Below are 24,777 nucleotides of genomic sequence, written 5' to 3' on the forward strand. Positions count from 1 at the left end.
AGGTTAAGTACCATGTGGGGAGGCGGTGGCGCCGTCTGGAGGGAGCTCAACGAGTAGACAGTTATTCACTTGAGAATGCAGATGAGCTGAACAAGTATGAACAGAGTTAATTAATACAAAACAGCTTTCATATCCTACAGTACATCATCAGACCTGATCTACTCTGGATTTACAGAGACCATATACTCCCTTTACAGTAGGAAAACATCACCATGGCTCTATTAAATAAAAAAGGATAATATCAAGTTCATAAGCTTATGAAATAAGCAATATGAGCCATTATAGTACTGCTAGTTGCTTTATTGTAGAGAAGTTAACAGACACTGATTGGTCAATATGTTATCAGACCCTATATGCACACATGTCTACAGGTAGCCTAACCTAGTATTACAACAACCCCTTTCCTCCCAATCCAGTGCAATTGTCATGCTTAGTCAGTGCAATTTGCTACATTTTGGTAAATAGCATAAAATTATTCAAATACAGTGCTTGGGTTGGAGCTCATCCTTTCCATTTTCTAAAGAATTGATGGAATTTGCCAATAATTCAGTATTTAGCAACAACATATTTTTGCCCACAGTCCTCCTACCACCTAAAACATCCCAGTATGTTCAGCCCACTGTGTCAACATATTGAAGGAGAAGAACAGGCACTTTACTTTTTGTTATTGCTAGATAATGCCCCATTCTCATCTTTCAAATCAATTAACTAGCTGGCCTCTTGCTAAGCAGTGGATTTAGCATAAAACCAAAAAGAGTTAACTATTCCCTCATACTTTTCCCATGCACTGACTGAATCACACAGAGTAGAAATGGTACAGGTTCTGACTTTCATTTCCCCCATTATCAGTGCCACAACAATTTCACAGCACAGCAATCACACAAATATGAACTTTCAGAAGTAATTAAACAGGCTTTACTGCAAAGGGACCTTCATGAATACCAGAAAGACGACGATTCCTATTGAGAAGCCACTAATCAGAACACATTCCAGACGAGGTGTCACATCAGCTTTGTTTTCCCGGAAATCCCTTCAGGAAACAGAAGTGAAGTGTAAGCCTCTAATCAACACAACCTGCTCTCGGATACATCCCAAATGGTGCCCTATTCCCTGCATAGTGCACTATGGGCTCTGGTCAAAAGTAGAGCATAGGGTGCCAATTTGGGGCACAGCGCTAGTCTGTTGTGCACGTCTCTCTCTCTGACACCAGCCTGATGGGTCTTAATTGGACTGAACATATGGGGTCCATACTTGCGAACATTAGAAAAAGTTAAAATTGAAACTTTTTCTCCATCTCAAAATATGCATCAGCCAGTTACAATCGTTTGACATAGTTGCACGTGACCAAAAGCTACATTAGCTGTTCCCATTAGATAACCTGGCACATTTAGCCCCGTGTTGATTATCCCTTACACACATAGCATAGACATAGGCCTACACTTACAATACCGGTATTTTTAAAATGTGATTATAATACTGCATATGAAACGTTGTACAAGGTCAAAAGTTTTAGAACACCTACTCATTCAAGGGGTTTTCTTTATTTTTAAAAACTATTTTCTACATTGTAGAACATTGAAAACATTAAAACTATGAAATAACACATGGAATCATGTAGTAACCAAAAAAAGTGTTAATAAAATAATCTAAATATAATCTTCAAATAGCCACCCTTTGCCTTGATGACAGCTTTGCACACTCTTGGCATTCTCTCAACCAGCTTCACCTGGAATGCTTTTCCAACAGTCTTGAAGGCGTTCCCACATATGCTAAGCACTTGTTGGCTGCTTTTCCTTCACTCTGCGGTCCAACTCATCCCAAGCAATCTCAATTTGATTGAGGTCGGGGGATTGTGGAGGCCAAGTCATCTGATGCAGCACTCCATCACTCTCCTTGGTCAAATTCCCTTACACAGCCTGGAGGTGTGTTTTGGGTCATTGTCCTGTTGAAAAACAAATGATAGTCTGAACAGGCCCAAACCAGATGGGATGGCGTATCACTGCAGAATGCTGTGGGTAGCCATGCTGGTTAAGTGTGCCTTGAATTCTAAATAAATCACAGACAATGTCACCAGCAAAGCACCCCCACACCATAACACCTCCTCCATACTTTACAGTGGGAAATACACACGTGGAGAGCATCCGTTCACCCACACCACGTCTCACACTGACACGGCAGTTGGAACAAAAAAATCTCTAATTTGGACTCGAGACCAAAGGACACATTTCCACAGGTCTAGATTCCATTGCTTGTGTTTCTTGGCCCAAGCAAGATTCTTCTTGTTATTGGTGTCCTTTAGTAGTGGTTTCTTTGCAGCAATTCGACCATAAAGGCCTGATTCACACAGTCTCCTCTGAAGAGTTGATGTTCAGATGTGTCTGTTACTTGAACTCTGTGAAGCATTTATTTGGGCTGCAATTTCTGAGGCTGGTAATTCTAATGAACTTATCCTCTACAGCAGAGGTTACTCTGGGTCTTCCTTTCCTGTGGCGGTCCTCATGAGAGCCAGTTTCATCATGGCGCTTGATGGTTTTTGCGACTGCACTTGAAGAAACTTTCAAAGTTCTTGAAATGTTCCGTATTGACTGACCATCATATCTTAAAATAATGATGAACTGTCATTTCTCTTTGCTTTTTTGAGCTGTTCTTGTATACCACCCCTACCGTGTCGCAACACAATTGATTGGCTCAAACGCATTAGAAGGAAAGAAATTCCACAAATTAACTTTTAAGAAGGCACACCTGTTAATTGAAATGCATTCCAGGTGACTAACTCATAAAGCTGGTTGAGAGAATGCCAAGAGTGTGCAAAGCTGCCATCAAGGCAAAGGGTGGCTATTTGAAGAATTTGTTTAACACTTTTTTGGTTACTACATGATGTGTTATTTCATAGTTTTGATGTCTTTACTATTATTCTACCATGTAGAAAATACAACAAAATAAAGAAAAACCTTGAATGAGTAGGTGTTGTAAAACTTTTGACCGGTAATGTACATGTACAACGTTTCATATGCATTTTTATAATCCTCCACTTTGTCATGTGTTATTTGAATCAAACAACGAGGACCAGCAGTGAACAGTTCTTTCCTTAACAAAAATGCTTGATGCAAGGAGGGCTCAAACCCACGGTTAAAGTGCCCTGTCGTTTTAGAGTCAACCGCTTTAGTGGTGTGTGCAACCAGGAAGCAATGATGATGACTGTACATGACAGCTATTTGACAAGTCCATAAGCCTTTTTACGACGTACGATAAAATTAAATGTTGTATAGACCTCCTTCTATTTTATTTTTGGGAAAAGCACATGAAAAACATAGGATTTCGTCATACGCGAAAATGTGCCTTTAGAATTGTTTCTTACGTTAGTAGCTAGTAGCCTAGTCAAGGATGTATCATGCACTATTGGCACTCTCCACTACCAAGTGGAACAAAAGTAAACTTTGAATTTGGAGTTTTAAAAGGTCCCTCTGGAAGCCAAGTTGACTTATTTTAAGAAATACCATTGGTTTGTCGATATAAAGTCTAAAATCTTTGATAGGCTGATAGAGAATTTGTTACAGGAAATAATCACTGCCACCTGCTCAGGTTAGCATAAGGATAAATATGCCAGGTTATGTAATGGGAACAGATCACATGTAGAGTTGTATCATGTTAATCTGGAGGTGAAAGAAAAGCACACCTGTTTAGATGAGGTGCTGGCTAGCGGAGTAGAACACTTGAAAAAGAAAAGGAGATCCGCACACTCTTAGGAGCTCAGATGCAATAACTGATTAACGTAATAACCAACATTTTGACAGACAAGCTGTCTTCATCAGGGTATAATGACAAACACTGCAGGTCACTAGTTTATATAGTGTCAAAGGACACACACAGGTGTCTATAATTTCTGCCGGGTGTGGCTTGATATCATTGGTTAATTTACAGATATAAATAGAACATGTAAAAAAACATGAATGGATAGTATAAGATCAAAGATACAATATGGCTACATAAGCCTACAAACATTTTCATTGAATAGCAAAATCACGAGAATGGCTTCAGATCAGAGTCTACGTTGAGACTGAAGGGAGCAAGAGTTTTTAAATTAAAGATCCAAGCAGCCTCTTGTTTTAACAATAAATTGTCGAGGTCACCTCCTCTCCTAGGGAGGGTGACGTGTTCAATTCCGATATAATGTAGGGGCAAAATCGAGTGGCTACATTCCAAAAAGTGGCCTCCAACTGGGTACGCTGAGTTTTTGCACCTAATGGTGCCACAATGTTCCCGAGATTCATACTTTTAATTCGCACTTCGTTTTACCCACATCATTTTTTTACCACAAGGACAAGTTATAAGATAAATAACTGCTTTAGTGGAGCACGTGATAACACCTTTGATTGGGATTTGTTTCCTTGTTTGAAGGATCTACATTTGTAAGTGCCATTGCATTGAGCACAGCCAATTACACTTGTAGTTTCCATCCGGGAGAGGTGCAAATAGATGTTGTGCAGGGGTATTTTACGCAGTCGTGGGTGAACAGGGAGTACAGGAGGGGACTGAGCACACACCTCTGAGGGGCCCCAGGGTTGAGGATCAGTGTTACAGACGTGTTGTTAACTAGCCTTCCCACCTGGGGGTGGTCCGTTGATCCAGGATCCAGTTGCAGAGGGAGGTGTTTAGTCTCAGGGTCCTTAGCCTAGTGATGAGGTTTGTGGGCACTATGGTGTTGAACGCTGAGCTGTAGTCAATGAACAGCATTCTCACATAGGTGTTCCTTTTGTCCAGGTGGGAAAGGACAAAACGGAGTGCGATTGAGATTGTGTCATCTGTGGATCTGTTGGAGCGGTATGAAAATTGGAGCGGCTCTAGGGTATCCGGGAGGATGCTGTTGATGTGAGCTACGACCAGCATTTAAAAGCACTTTATGACTACCGACGTGAGTGCTACGGGGCGGTAATCATTTAGGCAGGTTACCTTCGCTTTCTTGGGCACAGGGACTCTGGCGGTCTGCTTGAAACATGTAGGTATTACAGACTCGGTCAGGGAGAGGTTGAAAATGTCAGTGAAGACACTTGCCAGTTGATCCGTGCATGCTTTGAGTACACATCCTGGTAATCCGTTTGGCTCCGCGGCTTTGTGAATGTTAACCTGTTTAAAGGTCTTGCTCACATCGGCTACTGAGAGCGTTATCACACAGAACAGAACAGCTGGTGCTCTCATGCATGCTTCAGTGTTGCTTGCCTTGAAGCGAGCATTAAAGGCATTTAGCTCATTTGATAGGCTCACGTCACAGGGCAACTCACGGCTGGGTTTCCATTTGTACAGTGGTTGCTTAACTAAAAGTTTTGCGATTATGCTGCGGAACTTACAGGTAATTTGTGGTTTAGTACGGTACCCTGCATCACTACTCCAATGTGCCAGACCAGCGCAAAGGGGAGTTAGAGCACTGATTATGCTTTTGGGTTCAAGGTGCCACTGCATCTCTAACTGACAATGAAAGGGCGACATAAACCAAATAGAAACTGATAATTGTGCACAACTTCAAAATTGAATTTCAATGAACTGAATGATGAGGACGAAGAAAGTGATCCAATTTAGAACAATGGTGTAAGAATTGCTATTCCTCTGTCCTGCCCGCACACACCTAGAAAAATAGTATTTTTTTTGTTACAACTCGACAGTATTACCTACTAAAACTGTTGTTACACTAAGGTTTTTATTCTAAGAGAAACTTAGACTACAATTAGGGTGTGGAAATTTTAGGATTACTTTGCTCTTACTGTAGTACTGTAGCCGACTCCCGACCAGTCACGTTGTACAGTGACTGAGTGGCACAGTGGTCTAAAACACTGCATCGCAGTGCAAACTGAGTTGCTATGGATGCTGGTTCAATACCTGTACCGGCCACTACCAAGAGACCTATGAGGTGACGGTAGGCTTTTGGTTTCTCTCCCTCTAAAAACAGAAATAAATAATTCTGAATAACAAACTGGCTTTATTTACAAATTAGTAACAATGTCTCTCCCCATGCTCAAGAATGGTCTTTTTCTCTTTCACTTTAGGTTATTTGAAAACAAAATAATCTCTAAAATATCCTTATTTTTTAAACAAGCCAAAAATTTGGTTGTAATTTCAGTTTAATCCACCAGAAAAGACAGAACAAATAATACAACAAATATTGTGGTTAAACTCAAATATACTGATTGATAATAAAAACTGTACTATATTTTATGTTATTCCTGAAAGCCCTATTCTGCTCACTTAAATTAATAGAGATCCTGATCATGGTGCTACAGTATGTTGTTACAGCATAATCAAAGTGAGGACAATCGACAATCTGCTGTATGCTTATGGCCTATTGTAAGCTGAATTCACATCTTTCCAGTACTCCTCACACCGCCCCAAACTCCACCCTTAACACAGTTACCATTCAAAAACGAGATGTTTATCAAAAAAAAAAAAGACATTGCAACCAAAGAGAACAGATGAAATGGACATCATTTTCATCAAGCCAGCTTCTTTCTACGGTGCTACCTGTTCCAGGGTTAGGACTGTAACCATTTGAGGTCTGGAAAATTAGCCGGAGCTGAGAGGATCACCAAAACAGATGGTATTTCGGTTTCAGTGCATTTTCTTAAAACAAATGTATATAGCCTATCAACGTGTAGGCATACGGTGTGATAAAATTGATCATTAAATAAAGTTTAAATAAAAAAATACAAATAATTGTTTACTAAAACGTGAATGTGTTTTTGCAGAGTATACCAACCATGCCGACAACCATCCGTGGAGATTAGTGGACAAAAGGCTGGACAATCCATGACTTCTGGTTGGGATTTGTATGTACGGTCACTGTGGGGATGACGTCGTCGATGCACTTACTGATGAAGCCGATGACTGAGGTAATATACTCCTCAATGCCATTAGTACCAGCATCGGTTTGTAGTGGTAAATAGACAGCCACGAATAATATGGATGAGAACTGTCTTGGTAAATAGTGTGGTCTACAGCTTATCATAAGGTTCTCTACCTCAGGCAAGCACTACTTACCAGGCGTAGCTTCTCTGCCCTGCCGGTGCATGGAAAATACAGCCAGCTCTATATTATCCGTGTTGTCGTTCAGATACATAAGATATTACAGTTTTTAAATGTCCCTTTGGTAGTATAATCTTGATCATAGGTCATCTATTTTATTTTCCAATGATTGCACGTTGGCCAATAGAACGGATGGTAGTTGAGGTTCTCACTCGCCAACATATTCTCAGAAGGCAGCCTGACCTCCGCCCCCTTTTTCTCCTTCTTTTCTTCACGCAAATGACGGGGATTTGGGCCCGTTCCCGAGAAACCAATATATCCTTTGCGTCAGACTCATTTAAGAAAGAAAATTCTTCCAGTTCGAGTTCAGTAATCGCTGTTCTGATGTCCAGAAGTTATTTTCGGGCATAAGAGATGGTAGCAGCAACATTATGTACAAAATAAGTAAAAAAATAAGTTGCAAAAAAACAAACAAAATAGCACAGTTGGTTAGGATCATGTAAAATGTCAGCCATCCCCTCCGGCGCCATTCTACACAACTCCAAACATCCGTTGTAGGATTTGAATACCCTTGGATTATAGGATCTCTATGGCTTCTTACCAGTGTTCTGATCCATGTACTCCCGGGACACATGTTCATTCTGGTGCACCCATTCTCCATTGCACTTGAAGAAGATCTGCAAGGCAGGCACAGCCCGACACAGCAGCTTGATTGGGTTGCTTTTGATGATGTAGGAATCTTCTGGTTCCTTCAGGAAGTGAGGCAGGGTACCTGGGACTGATGGTAGGGAGTCTAGCAGGATGTCACCTGTGGCTCCTGCAAAGAGAGAGACTAGTTCATTCAATCAATCAATTACATGTATTTTATAAAGTCCTTTTTACATCAGCACAGCAGTTGTCACAAAGTGCTTTACAGATACAGCAGATACCCAGCCTAAATTCCTAAAGAGAAATACAAAGCAGTGTTCTTCTGGGTGACAATGACTGACATTCAAAACAAAACCCAGGAAAAAGCACTGATAGATATGTTATGAAGATTTTAAAGCTGTATTATGTAACTTTTTCTATGTCCAAAAGCTGTAAGTTGCTAGTTGTCATTCAATGTGATTCAACAGTAACAATTTAGCACCTGCAGCCTACCTGAAAATCCCTGTATTTGATTTGGCTGTTGGTTTGTATTTTCCTGACAGATTTAGTACTGCGCACAATGAATGACAAGTTTCCGCCACAAGCTCATTGGGTCAGACTGAGAAGATCTCAATTGCATTCTACTAGCATCATCTCTCCTCGTCTCCTTCTCAAACCCCATTGGATGAGAAAGCCAAAACCCACCAAAGGGTTTTGAGAAGGAAATGAGAAGAAAGGACGAGATTATTCAATTTAGAATCTCCCAGAAACGGAAGAAAAATGGGACGCATATCCACACTTCGCTAGAGAAGAGATATGGCAGATGCGGGGAGTAAACAACATGTCCCAGCATCTCCTCCATATAACCCAAAGAAACTTAAAAGGGAAAACAATAGAGCCCGGGTCAAGATGAGAGTGAACCTCGGATTTGCGCTCACAAACTGTAGAGGGCTTGTTAGTTAGCTAGCTCATGTCATGACTCTCCTGTGACGATCTGAAGGATCAGGTTACTTAGTAAATAAATCATTAAGACAATTTGTATATTGCTAATTCATGATTCTATGCTATGGTTCATGCAGATACCCAAGGGTTTGCAACAATCAGTAATGAGACTGATGAGGTAAAATTCCTTAATGAGCGACTGTTTTGATAAGATATGAAAATATAGGAACTCAGGAAATAAAGACTCGTTAAACATTTTCCTGTGGTGCCCCAACTTCCTAGTTAATTAAAGTTACATGATTTGTTTAATCACGTAATTAAATTATACATAGAGAATTGATTTAATAATATACAGTCTTCACATTTAACAAAACTAGCTAAGGGATTGAAAACCAACCAAGAGACTGTTCTGCTGAAAAGACATAGCTAGCCAGCTAATAAATATTTCTAGATATAAAGTAATATGTTGCTTTTGCTATTTAGTTATAAATATGTATGCAAGTGGGCTCCTGAGTGGCGAAACAGTCTAAGGCACTGCATCTCAGAGCTAGAGGCGTCACTACAGACCCTGGTTTGATCCCAGGCTGTATCACAACCCGCCGTGATTGGGAGTCCCATGGGGAAGCACACAATTGGCCGAGCGTCGTCCGGGTTAGGGTTTGACTGGGGTAGGCCGTCAATGTAAATAAGAATATGTTCTTAACTGACTTGCCTTGTCAAATAAAGGTTAAATACATTTTTTCAAAATTAAAAAAGTGCTATAGCTACTATGGATTACTTGTTTTCAAGCCATGTTAGCAGCTAGCTAGCTAGTGACTGCGTCATTGGTTTATTTAAATGTGTATAAAATGTTGCTTTGCTATTTAGTTTTAATAAACTATATGTATTAATTTGTTATATTTCTTATCTCTGTGGTCTGAATAGTTAGCTAGTGAACTTTACTTCTCTTCACACTACTGTACTGGCACGGAATAGCGGAAAAGCTCTAGTTAGAAAATATATATTAACAAAAATATTGCTTCTATTTCAGTTATGAAAGGGATCAATCAATATCAATACCTACCAAGCGTTGTGTGTTTCCAACCCCACCATTGTCAAGTATTGGAGCAGAAGTAAAAATGTATCATTGTATTTCCCCTAGCTGGCCAAGAATTGATCTATTAATAAAGTGTACATCTTCCAATAATGGGCATATAGTGGGGCAAAAAAGTATTTAGTCCGCCACCAATTGCGCAAGTTCTCCCACTTAAAAAGATGAGAGGCCTGTAATTTTCATCATAGGTACACTTCAACTATGACAGACAAAATGAGAAAGAAAATCCAGAAAATCACATTGTAGGATTTTTAATGAATTTATTTGCAAATTATGGTGGAAAATAAGTATTTGGTCACCTACAAACAAGCCAGATTTCTGGCTCTCACAGACCTGTAACAACTTCTTTAAGAGGCTCCTCTGTCCTCCACTCGTTACCTGTATTAATGGCACCTGTTTGAACTTGTTACTTTGAGAATGCAGAGGGCAACAAGATCTACAGTGCCTAGCAAAAGCATTCATCCCCTTGGGGTTTTTCCTATTTAAATGTAGTTTAAATGGATTTGGATTTCATGTAATGGACATACACAAAATTGTCCAAATTGGTGAAGTGAGATGAAAAAAATTTGTTTCAAAAAATAAAAAACAGAAAAGTGGTGCGTGCATATGTATTCATCCCCTTTGCTAAGAAGCCCCTTAATAAGATCTGCAACACCACTAAGCAAGCGGCAAGCTCTCCAAACAGGTCAGGGACAAAGTTGTGGAGAATAACAGATAACGGTTGGGTTATAAAAAAATATATCAGAAACTTTTAACATCCCACTGAGCACCATTAAATCCATTATTGAAAAATGAAAAGAATATGGCACCACAACAAACCTGCCAAGAGAGGGCCGCCCACCAAAACACACAGACCAGACAAGGAGGGCATTAATCAGAGAGGCAGCAAAGAGACCAAAGATAACCCTGAAGGAGCTGCAAAGTTCCACAGTGGAGATTGGAGTATCTGTCCATAGGACCACTTTAAGCCGTACACTCCATAGAGCTGGGATTTACGGAAGAGTAGCCAGAAAAAAATCCATTGCTAAAAGAAAACAATAAGCAAACACGTTTGGTGTTCACCAAAAGGCATGTGGGAGACTCCCCAAACATATGGAAGAAGGTACTCTGGTACCATCCCATGATGCTGCCACCATCATGCTGTGGGGATGTTTTTCCATCGGCAGGGGCTGAGAAACTGGTCAGAATCGAATGATTGATGGATGCACTAAATACAGGGAAATTCTTGAGGGAAACCTGTTTCAGTCTTCCAGAGATTTGAGACTGGGACGGAGGTTCACCTTCCAGCAGGACAATGATCCTAAGCATACAGCTAAAGCAACACTCAAGTGTTTTAAGGGGAAGGGGAACATTTAAATGTCTTTGAATGGCCTAGTCAAAGCCCTGACCTCAATCCAATTGAGAATCTGTGGTATGACTTAAAGATTGCTGTACACCAGCGGAACCCATCCCAACTTGAAGGAGCTGGAGCAGTTTTGCTTTGAAGAATGGGCTCGGCAATTATATGTGCCAAGCTTATAGAGACGTATCCTAAGAGACTTGCAGCTGTAATTGCTGTGAAAGGTGGCTCAACAAAGTATTGACTTTGGGGGGGATGGACAGTTATGCATGCTCAAGTTCTGTATTTTGTATTATTTCTTGTTTCACAATAAAAAATATTTTGCATCTTCAAAGTGGTAGGCATGTTGTGTAAATCAAATGATACAACCCCCCCAACATTATTTTAATTACAGGTTGTAAAGCAACAAAATAGGAAAAATGCCAAAGGGGGTGAATACTTTTGCAAGCCACTCTAAGTGTTAGTCGTCCTCTAGGTTGTGAAAAAGATTTGTATATGTCAAATGAAAAAAAAATTCCTGTTATTATTTTCAACAGATGTCAATGCTTCAGTTCTGCACTAATACTAATTACATTCAATAGACACAATAATAATTTATGAGTATTCTGTTTTTCAGCTATTTAAGAAGTCTGCATAAGACGACTCCCTGATGTGCCACCAACAACGGCTGAGCTGCTACAACTTTGAGGACACGTTTCCACGCAACACAGGATGCGGTTAGCAAACCTTTGAGAGGGGAAGGACCTGAGCTTTCCCTATTGTTGTCAAATTTGGTGGCTCTCTGGAATTGTATAAACCTACAGAGTACTGTGAAATGTTGTTGAAAGCGGGACTTACAACCAAACCTATAAATCATATAAAAATAAGGGAAGTTTGTGTGCACAACAAAAAAATATTTGTGCATTCTTTATCTAGCATTTCGGCATCATTGTTGTACTTTTGGAATTGTTTTAGATTAATTAAATTAGATTCATTTACAAAACTGTACTTTCTTCCTGGATATCTACGATCCTGAAGGTTTCCTACAAGGAGGTAGGTATGCAGGAAGGTCGATGGACTTAAAAAAAAAAAACAAGTCGGTCCGATTCGACAGATCAGGTCAAATAAAGGTTTATTAGGGAGATAAGCAAGAATACAAGGTAATAGCTGTAACTTCAAAAAGTACTCAACTGATATCACCCTAACCATGAAAACAATCACTAAGAAAACAACTTACATAGTAGTTGCATATGCCAAGCATAGATGCCTAGTAGATGGCATCTGAAGAATAAAGTACAGTGTAGTCTTGGAAAGTGTAAAACTTATGTAAACAGACTTGGTAATAAATAAATAGAAGAGTGCAGTGGTGAAATGGCAGCAGTCATGTGTTGTAAAGTGCAGGAGTCTAGATTTAAGTATTTAGCAGTCTGTGCAGTCATCTTAGCAGCCCTCAAGGTCTTCCTCTGCAATTCTTTCTGAAGCCTTGCCTGTGCCCCCCCTCTAGCTAGACTCTTCAAAACTGCAATCCTTCAGACAAAACACATGAACAACACTGTTAGGAAGTGGTAATGATTGAATGTGTTGTCTATGATTAGGCTACATCATATTAATACCACTTTCCTTTCATTTGATAAACATTTTCCGCCGCTTGTCATTATCATAAATGACTATTTGAAAAAAAAACTACTTTATTAGCTTGCAAGTAGATAGATAGCTAGCTAAGGACTACCATAGTTCTCGAGAATGTTGGGCAATACCCAGTACAGTAGTATTGTCAGAAGAACAAAGGATTACCGATGCATGCTAAAGCCAAAGTTATGTTCTGTAAATGCAGAGCTATGAGAGTCAAAATGCATTGTTTTGCACTGCTATTTCCACATGTTTAGCTAGCTATCAAATTGACCAAGTTAGCTTGCTAGCTAACGTCAGAGTGTGATCTAACATTTTAAGGGACACTATAGCCATGTTATTGCATGTCTCCAGTGTATCACGTTTTCACCTGTTCTCAAGACATTGCAAAATCTTCTTTTTTTTTAAACTGTTTCCATAGCTGTTATCTATCGCATCCACTTTCAGTCCCGAATCTCCACCAGCCTCAGAGCGGATGCTGATGTACTGGATTTACCCAGGTCAGTGGTCACCAAACATTTCTGGTAAAAACCCAACAATAAAACTTTGCGTTCCTACTTTTTTTATTTGTCTCCCGCTGTTGGCGGTAGGTGCACAGCTGTCCTGCACGCCGGGAAGGCAAAGTGTTCCCATTTTGAACCATTTTATGTGTTTGAAAGTACAAATTCTGCCTCTCCGGCAGGCCCAGAGAGCATATCAAGTGTACTATAGACCTACTACTGACCAATCAGATGGTTCAGATTACCGTGTCTGTAGGTGTAAAAGAAAGCTACAGCAAAGTTGATACTGTGAGATTCTAAACTTTTAAAACCATGACTAGATATTCAACAAATACAGCAAAGAGCTGTTGTTTTTATGAGTGTGTTCATGTAAAAAAAATTACTGTCAGCACTGTCAACACTTATATAAGCCATAAAATGTGCTTACTTCCACTCGTGGTACAACCAGCACCGCAGCTGCAATGAATGAGTAGGAAGTGTATCAATAGGCATGCGTTATTATTAGTGGCTTGTTTTTTTAGTTTTTTTACGTCGAGGATCATTTCACTTTCTTTGGTCATTGGAGTAACAACATTAATTTGTGCATGAGACAAAAATAATGCGGTGCGACTCGGGTTTCTACATCAGTTGGAAGACAATGTACCTTTTTGGTCAGTGTGAGCGCAGGAAAGGGAGAGGGGAGGAACGTTGAGAGGGGGGCCCACAGTCTGCTGCGCTAACCCTAACATCAGCCCAGTAAAATACAAAAATAACTAATTTAAAAAAAATGTATGGCCACTCAGATGTGCGTCACAAGCAATACAACAACTGATCTATTACCGATGTGATCATGTAGCCTAGATAGAAAATGTTGGTCTGAAAAGAACAACCATGCATTGCCAGGGTAGTTCAAGCAAAGCCAATATGCAGTGATAATGTATTTGGCCTATAGCTTACTGCACAAACTTCATTGCTACAGTATAGTTTTAATAGGATAATGTTGCATAGGCGTACATTTGTTAAGTCATGCTAGAAAAAAATCAGATGTAGATATCGATTGGCATTTTGACTCAAAGTGATCTCGACGACCATTGTACTCCATCATCTATGAGAGAGTCATCTATGAGATCCTGGGAAATTGTTTTCAAATCTAGAAAAAAAAGCACCTGTATACACAGTGTAGCTTTAACTAACATTTTGAACTAAAATTAAGTAATTTTAACTACTCTACTAAGACGTGCCATAGAATGAAAATGATATGCCTGGAAAATAATTAGTCCCAAAGAGATGTCACTGGTCTATGCTAAAAAACAGACCTTTCACATTCTGAGGCACCTTTCACATACTTTGGATTCACTACTCTGCCCATGTCCATTTTGAAAATCTGTCATTTCCCCACAGACAATGTTCACATTTCTCATTCATCATACGTAAACATAGTCAGGAACAATAAATGAGAATACATGGAGAACAATTCAAGCAATTCTCTTACACATTAGTCGAAATCAGTCTCTTCAGGGTAATTTGTGGATGAATGAAATCAGAATAGACCACCAAACGAAGGCATTGGGCGAGGACTGATTACCAGCACTGTGACCGTTGAGCCTGAATGCATCTTATCTCTACCGCAAGCCCTCCTCTTTGTGCACAGAATGTCTTTGTGCAGATGCCCAATATGTCCCTACGTGAGCACACAATTCATACCAGGTTATTCTTTCAAGTCAGTTTGGCAAGCAGCTGGAACAGGTTTGCTTGCCATTGTCCGTTAGATTACCGCATCAATTTAACAGAGAGAGAGGAAACATTGATCTAATAAACAAGCTCAACAATACGAGATGGGATTGTAGTTCAAGATAAGAGCTGGGATGAATCCCAAATGGCACCCAACTGTATTCCCTTTATAGTGCACGACTTTTGTCCAGAGACCTATGGGCTATAAAGGAAATAGGGTGTCATTTTGGATGCAGTCCTGGACTCTTCATATGAAGCCTCTAGTTCAGGGAGAGCCCTCTACATCACTCCTGGGCCCAGAACAATAAGGAGGAACAGGATGCCATCGCTGGGCTTCATCCCAGAATCGCTGGGCTCATCCCTCAATCCCATCAAGGACGATACAGCTAAGCTATTCAGAGCTGTAAAAGCCCATGAAAGCTATTATGCCCCACCATCAAATCCAATTCTGTCCACTGAAATCGAATCGTCCGGCCCCACTTTCCACCACCACCTCCCATGAATGTTGTTGTGTCTAATAGATACATGAATGAATGCACATATACTGTAGGATGTAGTGTGTAATATAGTGTAAACACAGCGAAACATCTGAGTACAGGACTCAATACACAAGGTCTTCTAGGGATTGAAACTTTCCGAAATGACCCTGGACTTTTGAAGATAGAATTGTGTTATGTCTTCTTACACAACATTCTTACGATTTGACGCACACAGTTTGCCAAGCCAATTCTATAGTTATTGTCTGTAGCCAGAAGGGCCTTGAGCACCAACTGCTTTTTTATGAAGTGGAAAATACATATTTGTAAGTTGCTGTTCTGACAAAGAAATGAATGAATTCCAGTAAGAGTAAATAAGGCAACAGTTAAACATGTGGGTGATTGGAAATGACGCAGACAATTACATAGATGGAATCTACAATCTATCTGCACTATTATGGCTGATATACGCCCCAGTAAAACAACAAAAAAGTGGGAAAAAAGAAATGTCAATAGAAATCCGTTCCAACGAAACAAAATGCAGATTGTTTGCAGTCTTTCCAGCTTCAGCTTGAAGTGATTGTGTAGGCTGTGTGGTTGGCTAACTCGTCTGAACAACATTGTCCCGACGAGAGAGCACATTTTCTATGAAAGGCGAAATTGCGCACTTAGAACACTTAGAATGAACGACTGGGTCACGTCCATAGCTACATAACAAAAAGAATTAACGACCTGGTTGTGTCTCTGGCAACCGAACCGATAGAACTAACAACCAGCTGGCTTGCGTAGCAACCAATCTGTGTTGGGACTATATCTTGTGTAAGGATGAAATAGTATGAATACATTCATCAAAATAAGGTTTTTAATTCAAATGTCAATCATTATTTGAATATGTTGGTAACCCGGGTAGCCTAGTGGTCAGAGTGTTGGACTTGTAACCAAAAAGTTGCAAGATCGAATCCCTGAGCTGACAAGGTAAAAATCTGTTGTTCTGCCCCTGAACAAGGCAGTTAACCCACTGTTCCAAGGCCGTCATTGAAAATAATTTGTTCTTAACTGACTTGCCTAGTTAAATAAAAGGTCAAATAAATAATAGTGATGAATCTTGACTTAAACACCAGCTTCAAGCCATTCAGGAACATTCACTGTCTTCTTGGTAAGAAAATCCAGTTAAGATTTGCCTTGTGTTTTAGGTTATTTTCCTGCTGAAAGGTATATTCATTTCCCAGTGTCTGTTGGAAAGCATCCTGAACCAGGCTTTCCTCTGGGATTTTGCCTGTGCTTAGCTCAATTAGATATTTTTTTATCCAGAATAACTATTCAGACCTTATCGATTACAAGCATACCCATAACATGATGCAGCCACCACTATGCTTGAACATATATTCAGAGTGGTACTCAGTAAGTACTGTGTTGTATTGGATTTGCCCCATAGATAACACTTTGTATTTGGGACAAGTTAGTTGTTTTGCCACATTTTTTGTAGTAATACTTTAGTGTCTTGTCACAAATAAGATGCATGTTTTGGAATATTATCACTCTATCAATTAAGTTAGTATTGTAGACTAACTACAATGTTCTTGATCCATCCTTAGTTTTCTCCTATCACAGCCATTAAACTCTGTAACCGTTTTCAAGAACATTGGCCTCATGGTGAAATCCCTGAGTGGTTTCCTTCCTCTCCAGCAGCTGAGTTAGGATGGACGACTGTATCTTTTTAGTGATCTGATTTATTGATACAGTACACCATCCAAAGCGTAATTAATAACTTCACCATGCTCAAAAGGATATTCTATGTCTGATTCGTTTTTTTTCAGCTACCAATAGGTGCTCTTCTTTGTGAAGTATTTGAAATAGCTGGTGTTTGAATCTGTGTTTAAAATTGTATGTGTGGGGTGCAGAGATGAGGTAGTCATTCAAAAATCATGTTAAACACTATTATTGCACACAGAGTGACTCCATGCAACTGATTATGTGACTTGTTCAGCAAAGGTTTACTCCTTATTTACACTTGCCATAAACAATACTTATTGACTCAAGACAATAAAGCTTTTCCTTTTTAATTCATGTGTAAAAAATCCCCAAAACATTATTCCACTTTCACATTATGGGGTATTGTGTATTGGTGTAGCACATGGGGATCCTTAGCCTGAACTCTCCGCACTTGCGCCAGTGAATAGCTAGCTTTCTGCATGGCTCCGACTGGTAAGACGCTTCAGGAGGGTGGTCACGTGTGCTAGCAAGGCATGGGCCAAATCGGGAGGAAGTGGTGCTTTCTAAGCAAGCAGCGTGGTGTCCTTTACTTAAGCCAGTGACAGAAAAATCTCAATTCGATCCATTTTAAATTCAGGCTGTAACACAACAAAATGTAGAACAAGTCAAGGGGTATGAATACTTTCTGAATCCCTGTAATCTTTCCCAGATCATTAAGTGACAAGTTGGACATTGTTTCACAAGCAGAAGAAGATTCAATGATGTTATTTCTGCTACAGGAGGTAGATTGGAAGGGAAAGGGGGATACAACCTGTAGAATACATGAATTACTCCCAAACCTGTCAGGCAGTGGGGCCAATGCTGACACATCCTTTGTTAAATTGATTCCTGACAGATGGTTCATTTCCATGTTACTGATGTCTGTGCTTGTCCTACTCTCAATAGGAACTGACTGCTCCATGCATACACTTGATTGCCAGGGCGTTATATACTGTATAATTAGCCCATTAGACCAGATGAAGGACAGCAAATGGAGAAGAAAGTGAGTGTCCTTCATCTGGTCTAATGGGCTAATTCAACAGGAAGCGTTAGCGGCTAAAAAGGCCAGGTGACCCCCAATAGATGCTTTGATTTGGCTGAGAGTACACATCAATTTTACACTGCAAACTGCTAATTATGAACCCAGTCCTCTTCTTAATGCCTACACACTTAACGTAGTCAAAGGTAACAGATAATTGGAACAAGGTGACAATGCACGCTCCATAAAGCACCCCGAGTCTCACTCTAGGCTGCCTGCTCGTCTCTCTCTCTCACCTCATGATAGATGTTCGTAAATACAGTATGAGGCTTAATGAAGGCAATGAGTGGGCCGCCAATAAGTCACTTATTTCCTCATTACGTCTGTACATTTTTACGCTGCCTCTTAAATGCTCCTCGCTTTCCTCCTATCTGCTGCCAGTCACTGGGTGGAAGGCAGGCAGCAGGCTGATGCTTTCCCCCCTGACTGAGCAGAGAGCAGCCTGCCTGCCTGGATGCTGGATGGATGTGAAGGCAGGCAGTGCAGATAAATGCCATGGTGGTTATCTGTATGTAGGGACGTTTGCGGTGTCGCCGTGGCACTGATGCTGTGATCGGGGACAAGGGAAACAATGCCAATGAGCCAGGGGACCTTGTTTAGCATGAATATTTAAATCAACTATGTCTCTGAGATATACCACGACATGGCAATCATAACTCTGCATGTCGGCTTCAGTCAGTTCTGTTCACTTTGCTTTCGGGAACGCTGCGGAGTGCAGAGGACTGAGCTTGTAGTGTGATGACTCAGGACGTGGATATGCCAAAAGGAGGTTCGCATTTTCCCCCATGAATCTTGTTCGGGAGGCAGCTCTGCAGTGGTCACTAGCACAAAGCCATAATATCAGATCTTTAACCTAACCCTAACTACACCGCTAACCCTAATGCCTAACCCCATACTTAAATTATGACCAAAAAGCACATTTTTACAATACAATTTTGACATTGCAGCTGGCCTAAGGGGGGGGGGGGAATCACTCAGTTTTGCCTCCAGAACAAGACTCGTGACAATAAATGTCAACCTGCATGCCAAGATAGGTAATCTACTGAACAGCCAAATGCTGTAAAAAGAAAAAGGAATCATACTGGGACTGCTGCGTCTCTCATACCCCTGATATGTTTGACAGTGTGTGTCTCTCCTTCCAGCAATAAGCCTCCCAGCAATGAAAGGAACTGGACAGCAGCAGAAGTAGGCTACCTGTTTATCCAGACACCAGAGCACTCCACTCATCTACCACTCTCCTGGTTGCCTCCCTTCCTCACTCAGTCACACATTACTATTTCACAGCTGCCTCTGGACCCAAAGGCCTTTAAACCATACACTTTTATTGTCACACGCTGAAGATCACCGGGGACTTTCTCATGGATTTTTTACAGGGGTTGAGCTAGGTAGAGGGCGAGGAAGAATACTGTTAGGCTGTGTGAGTGTAAGCTTTACATGGTGAGCACCCTCTCTTGGATTTCAGCAGGAATCCTCTTCATTTGAAAGCCACGAGTGTCAGTCTAAGGTGTCAGGCTAATCCAACCACAAGGCTGTTGAAGGAGAGGAGAGGAGCGGAGAGGAGTGTGGCTGAGCTGAGTTAAGAAGAGAGGACTTGCACTGACGAAGGTGTCTACACTCTTGACTGTTCTGTTCTCTAAAACCCCCACTTAAACTCTAGGGAGTAAAGAGAAGCAACAGAGGCACAAGCATGCTCACTAACATCCCTGGGCAGACCACCAGAATTATCCTATATCATAAAGCATTGCATGCATCTATGCAGACTAATAATAAAATGCTATTCCTAATGTGATGAGTAGCCTAGCCTAAGGACAAGACTCGGTAACGGTATCAGTGCAGCCCAGCTCATGGCTTTCTGCAAAAAAAGCCAGTTGTGAACAGCGCGCACATTTCTTTGTACTGCGTAATTACAACAGGTTCCTGTATGAGAGCGATAGTGAGAGAGAACACGAGAGGGGTAACTAAATTAGTAAACACAAGATTGTGCCTAAAAAACAGAGCACAAAAATAAAATGGTTTCGGGACCATGGACAGCTATGCGAGCCACTACGGAGAAAGGCACTCACTGGCGGGGCAGTGCCCTGTATTGCTTACTAGTGGGCTATTAAGCCTACGTGTTTGACATGGGCCGGAGCAGGCCTGCGAGCCGAGGGCGAGAGAGTGCCATGTTCCTTACATCCCTTTTAATGGTAAACTAATAGAAAATAGAAGTGGGAGACTATTGCAAGCTATAGTTCTCATTTTCAGCACAAACCGGGCCAGCTCAAATTCTGTGAATTGAGTCAGGTTGTGTGGGTTTCGGGCTTGCTGTGCTGTGTCTGTGCACCTTTTAACCTACTATGGCTTGCTCTCAGCCGCAGCAGCTGCAGACATTAGTGACGCCAGGATTCCATTAATGGCTTGGCCAGAGAAATGTGTGGCCATGAGAACACACATTTTTTCTGATGATTGAAATGTTTCAAATTGCGATATGAATAGGCTGGCGTACACTCGGGAGAATGATGATCCACAAGACCACGACAGGCAGTGCATCTCAGAATCAGGAGAAGCTCATATTCTAATGGAATTTGTTAACGTCGATACATCCTAACAAAATACACCCCATGACTGCCCTCCTAATGTGCCTTGCTGGACCTTGTAAACTATCGAAAGCAGACCCATAACTGATCCAAATGTTTTCCAAATCAAGCAAATCTAGTCATTTATTTATGGTTTAATTATTCAAGGCTAGCTTTGTTATTTAATTTCTAGGCACAGTGGCTGTTTCCTCATCTCCTCACTCCTTTGCCACCACTTTACATCAATGTTTTCCAGAAATAAGGCTTTTTTTTCAGGTTCATTTCCTTTCTGTGATGTCGGACTGGGCCTGGGCATCAAGCTCACTGGGCTTGGGTCGGACCGAGCTCGAACGTTCAGGCACGACGAGAACGCTAGCGGGGAGGTGAAGGGAGTCAAAGGTCTGTGCATCCAGTTGAGTTGTGCTTCCTTTTTCTGGGTCAATGATGGTTCTCTCTTGCTGATATCCCTAGCCCTTCCTCATCAAATCTTCTCTCCACTTCTGATTGCACCAGATCCACTGGAGTTCTCCTGCTTCTGGTGCAACCATAGCTGTGTAGGAAGTAGGGGTGCTGAAACGCCGGATAAATCAAAATCAAAAATAATAAGACAAATTAGTGAACGAGGCCTTTGCTATTCCTATATGAGCAGAGAAAAATACTCTGCTCATATAGAAATACTAAAATAATTTGACAAAAACAAAACATTTCATTTGACAAATGCTTCATAAACAACAGGTGTACACTAACATTGAAATGCTTCCTTGCAGGTCCTTTTCCAACAACGGAGGGTTAAATAAAAAAATAGATAGTGACACGATGAATAAATACACAATGAATTACTATAAAGAGTAAAAATAACATGGCTCTATACAGGGAATGGCTATGTACATACGGCTATGTAGCTATGTACATACGCTTTAGGTAGGGGTAAGTCACTAGGCAACAGGGTAGATAATAAACTGAACTGCAGTAGCGTATGTGGTGAAAGTGAGTGTGAAAGTGTGAGTTGTCAGTATGCACATCAAATCAAATTTGATTTGTCACATACACATGGTTAGCAGATGTTAATGCGAGTGTAGCGAAATGCTTGTTATGTCTGTATGGGTGTATGTAATGTGTGTAGGTCTGTCAGTGTGTGTGTGTGACTGTGTGGGTAGAGTTCAATGTGTATGCATAGTCAGTGCAAGATAGTTAGTTTTTAAAAAAGGGTCAACGCAGGTAGTCCGGGTAGCCATTTGATTAGCTATTTAGCAGTCTTGTAAAGCAGCCTTATGGCTTGGGGTAGAAGCTGTTCATGGTCCTGTTGGTTACAGACTTGGTCCAATGGTACCGATTGCAGTGTGGGAACAGAGAGAACAGTCTATTGCTTGGGTGGCTGGAGACAGACAATTTTTTGGGCCTTCTTCACCAGCCTCTGTAGCACCTTGCGGTTGGGTGCCTTGCAGTTGCCATACCAAGCTGTGATGCAGCCGGTCAAGATGCTCTCAATAGTGCAGCTGTAGAACTTTTGAGGATCTGAAGGCCCATGCCAATATCTTTTCAGTGTCCTAAGAGGTAAGAGGCGCTGTCGTGCCCTCTTCACAACAGTGTGGACAATGTTAATTCGTTAGTGATGTGGACACTGAGGAACTTGAAGCTCTCGACCCTGTCCACTACAGTCCCATCGATGTGGATTGGGTGGTGCTTGCCCCTCCATTTCCTGTAATTCACGATCAGCCTCATCTTCATTGGTGATCAGTCCTACCACCATCATTTCGTCAGCATAGTTGATGATGGTGTTGGAGTCATGCGCAGCCATGCAGTCGTTGGTGAACAGGGAGTACAGGAGGGGACTAAGCACACACACACACACACGAGGGCCCCCCTCCATGTTAATGTATACTAAGCTGTAGTCAATTAACATAATTATTACATATACATTGGTAGAACAGAACCTATCAAAAAACTGCTGGATTTATATTTACCATGTCCTTGTTCAGCCACGACTCTGAGAACCATACGATATTACAGTTTTTCAGATGAGGTTAATAGGATAGTCTCGAACAGAGCTCATCCAGTTTATTATCCAGTGATTGCACAAACGTCAATAGAACGGAGGGTAGAGGCGATTTATCCAATCTCTGACATAGTCTCGTCAGTTATCCATCACGCCGGCCTCTATTCTCTATCCCGTCTGGGGATTTGGGCCCGGTCTGGGATAATCAATATGTCTTTCAATAAGTCTTCGTCCAAATTGAGGTTAGTGATCGCTGTTCTGATGTCCAGAAGCATTATGAACAAAAAAAAGTTAAGATCAGAGTAAAAAAATAAATAAAATAGCACAGTTGGTCAGGAGCCCATAAAACGACCACTATTCCCTCTAGCGCCATTCTCAAGCCAGTCAAAATTACCGCTCCAGCGATTCAAGTGTTAAAGTCGGTGACTGATGTGGTAAACTCCTCAACGTTTTTGGATGAACCCCGGAACACATTCCAGTCTGTGCGAAACAGTCCAGTAGCTTAGCATCCGCTTCATCGGACCCCTTCTGCATTGAGCGTGTCACTGGTACTTTCTGTTTGAGGTTTGAATTCTAAGTAGGAAGCAGGAGGATAGAGTTATTGTCGTTATCCTTAGAGGCTCCTTAGATTGATGAATAATGAAACGTAAGTACGGTTTAGTATTTAATTGTAACTTAGAATAACATTCTCTAATGCACCTGGCATAAGCTACCTGAAGCTTTCTCAAATCACGGTTATATAGGCAGAGATAGAAACTGCTACGGCTGGCGGAAAGCAAACCCCCGTCTTGAGTCAATACTGCCATCTATTGGTAAACATAAATATACCAGGTAAACTACAGTTATGCTCTAATTTGCCAAAGGGAGGGCCTTGTATGCGTTTCTGTGTGTGGAGTAAAGGACATCTAGAGTTTTGTCGCCTAACTGATTAACGCAGTAACTCTTCTGTAAATTAAATGGTGTTAGTATTTTCAGACACAAGCTTTACTGTAGAACCTAACGATTGACATAAAATGCATGGTCATGACAAGACTTTGAAAAGCATTTTAAGATGGACTGTAAACCCGTAAAAAAAAAAATGTGAGTAACAGCTATAAACAGTAGCGTAGCTCCATTTCCCCTCTATGAAAAGCAATTACATGGCGGATGTGTCCACACTCAACCAACCCATTAATTAACCTGCTCTGTGAGAGATTGGCTCAATGTAATTTTAACCATAGATCTGGAGAGCCCAGTTAGTTACGGAGGTGCTGTTGAGTCCAGAGGCTGTGAGCGCTCGTGTACGCTGATTGACTGAGACAGACTGTCAATTATTGACACTATCTCTGTGCAAACATCCTGGTAGAAAATATAAAATATAAATGCTTCCAACAGAGGCCTGTCTGCAGTTGAGCCACCTAATTCTTGTCACTTAAAGTGATCCGTGTCTAAAGCCTTCATAACCCACCCATGCTTAGTTAGCCCCCAATCATTTTCACCTCTCAAGTCCTCACAGAAAGAGATAGGGCTGCATCAACAGTTCAATCAAATGAGCTGTGCCAGAATCCCTCTGGAAGTAGGGTAGAATGTTCCTTTTAGCTTGGCGAGTCTGCTAAGGAGACTGGTAAACGTCTACACTACCGGTCAAAAGTTTTAAACACCTACTCATTCTAGGATTTCTATTTATTTTTTACTATTTTCTACATTGTAGAATAATAGTGAAGGCCTCAAAACTATGAAATAACATGTAGCAACCAAGAAAGTGTTAAACAAATCAAAATACATTTTACATTTGAGATTCTTCAAATAGGCACCCTTTGCCTTGATGACAGCTTTGCACACTCTTGGTATTCTCTCAACCAGCTTCACCTGGAATGCTTTTCCAACAGTCTTGAAGGAGTTCCCACATATGCTGACCACTTTTTGGCTGCTTTCCTTCACTCTGCGGTCCGCCTCATCCCAAACCATCTCAATTTGGTTGAGGTCGGGGGATTGTGGAGGCCAGGTCATCTGATGCAGCACTCCATCACTCTCCTTCATGGTCAAATATCCCTTACACAGCCTGGAGGTGTGTTTTGGGTCATTGTCTTGTTGAAAAATAAATGGTAGTCCCACTAAGCGCAAACCAGATGGGATGGTGTATCGCTGCA

At 41.1% G+C, this 24,777-nt stretch overlaps 1 protein-coding gene across 3 annotated transcripts in view; it reads right to left on the reverse strand.

Annotated features, from left to right (window-relative positions):
* The window catches only part of LOC112248683 (netrin receptor UNC5D-like), a 215,583-nt gene that overhangs the window by 64,375 nt on the left and 126,431 nt on the right, over positions 1-24,777 (reverse strand). For all 3 annotated transcript variants that reach the window (XM_024417918.1, XM_024417919.1, XM_024417917.1), the window contains exon 2: positions 7,613-7,828. In XM_024417918.1, coding sequence (XP_024273686.1) covers positions 7,613-7,828 — 216 coding nt within the window. The remainder of the gene's footprint in view (positions 1-7,612; positions 7,829-24,777) is intronic.

The sequence above is a fragment of the Oncorhynchus tshawytscha genome, linkage group LG04 (genome assembly GCF_018296145.1).
Source record: "Oncorhynchus tshawytscha isolate Ot180627B linkage group LG04, Otsh_v2.0, whole genome shotgun sequence".
Taxonomy (NCBI): domain Eukaryota; kingdom Metazoa; phylum Chordata; class Actinopteri; order Salmoniformes; family Salmonidae; genus Oncorhynchus; species Oncorhynchus tshawytscha.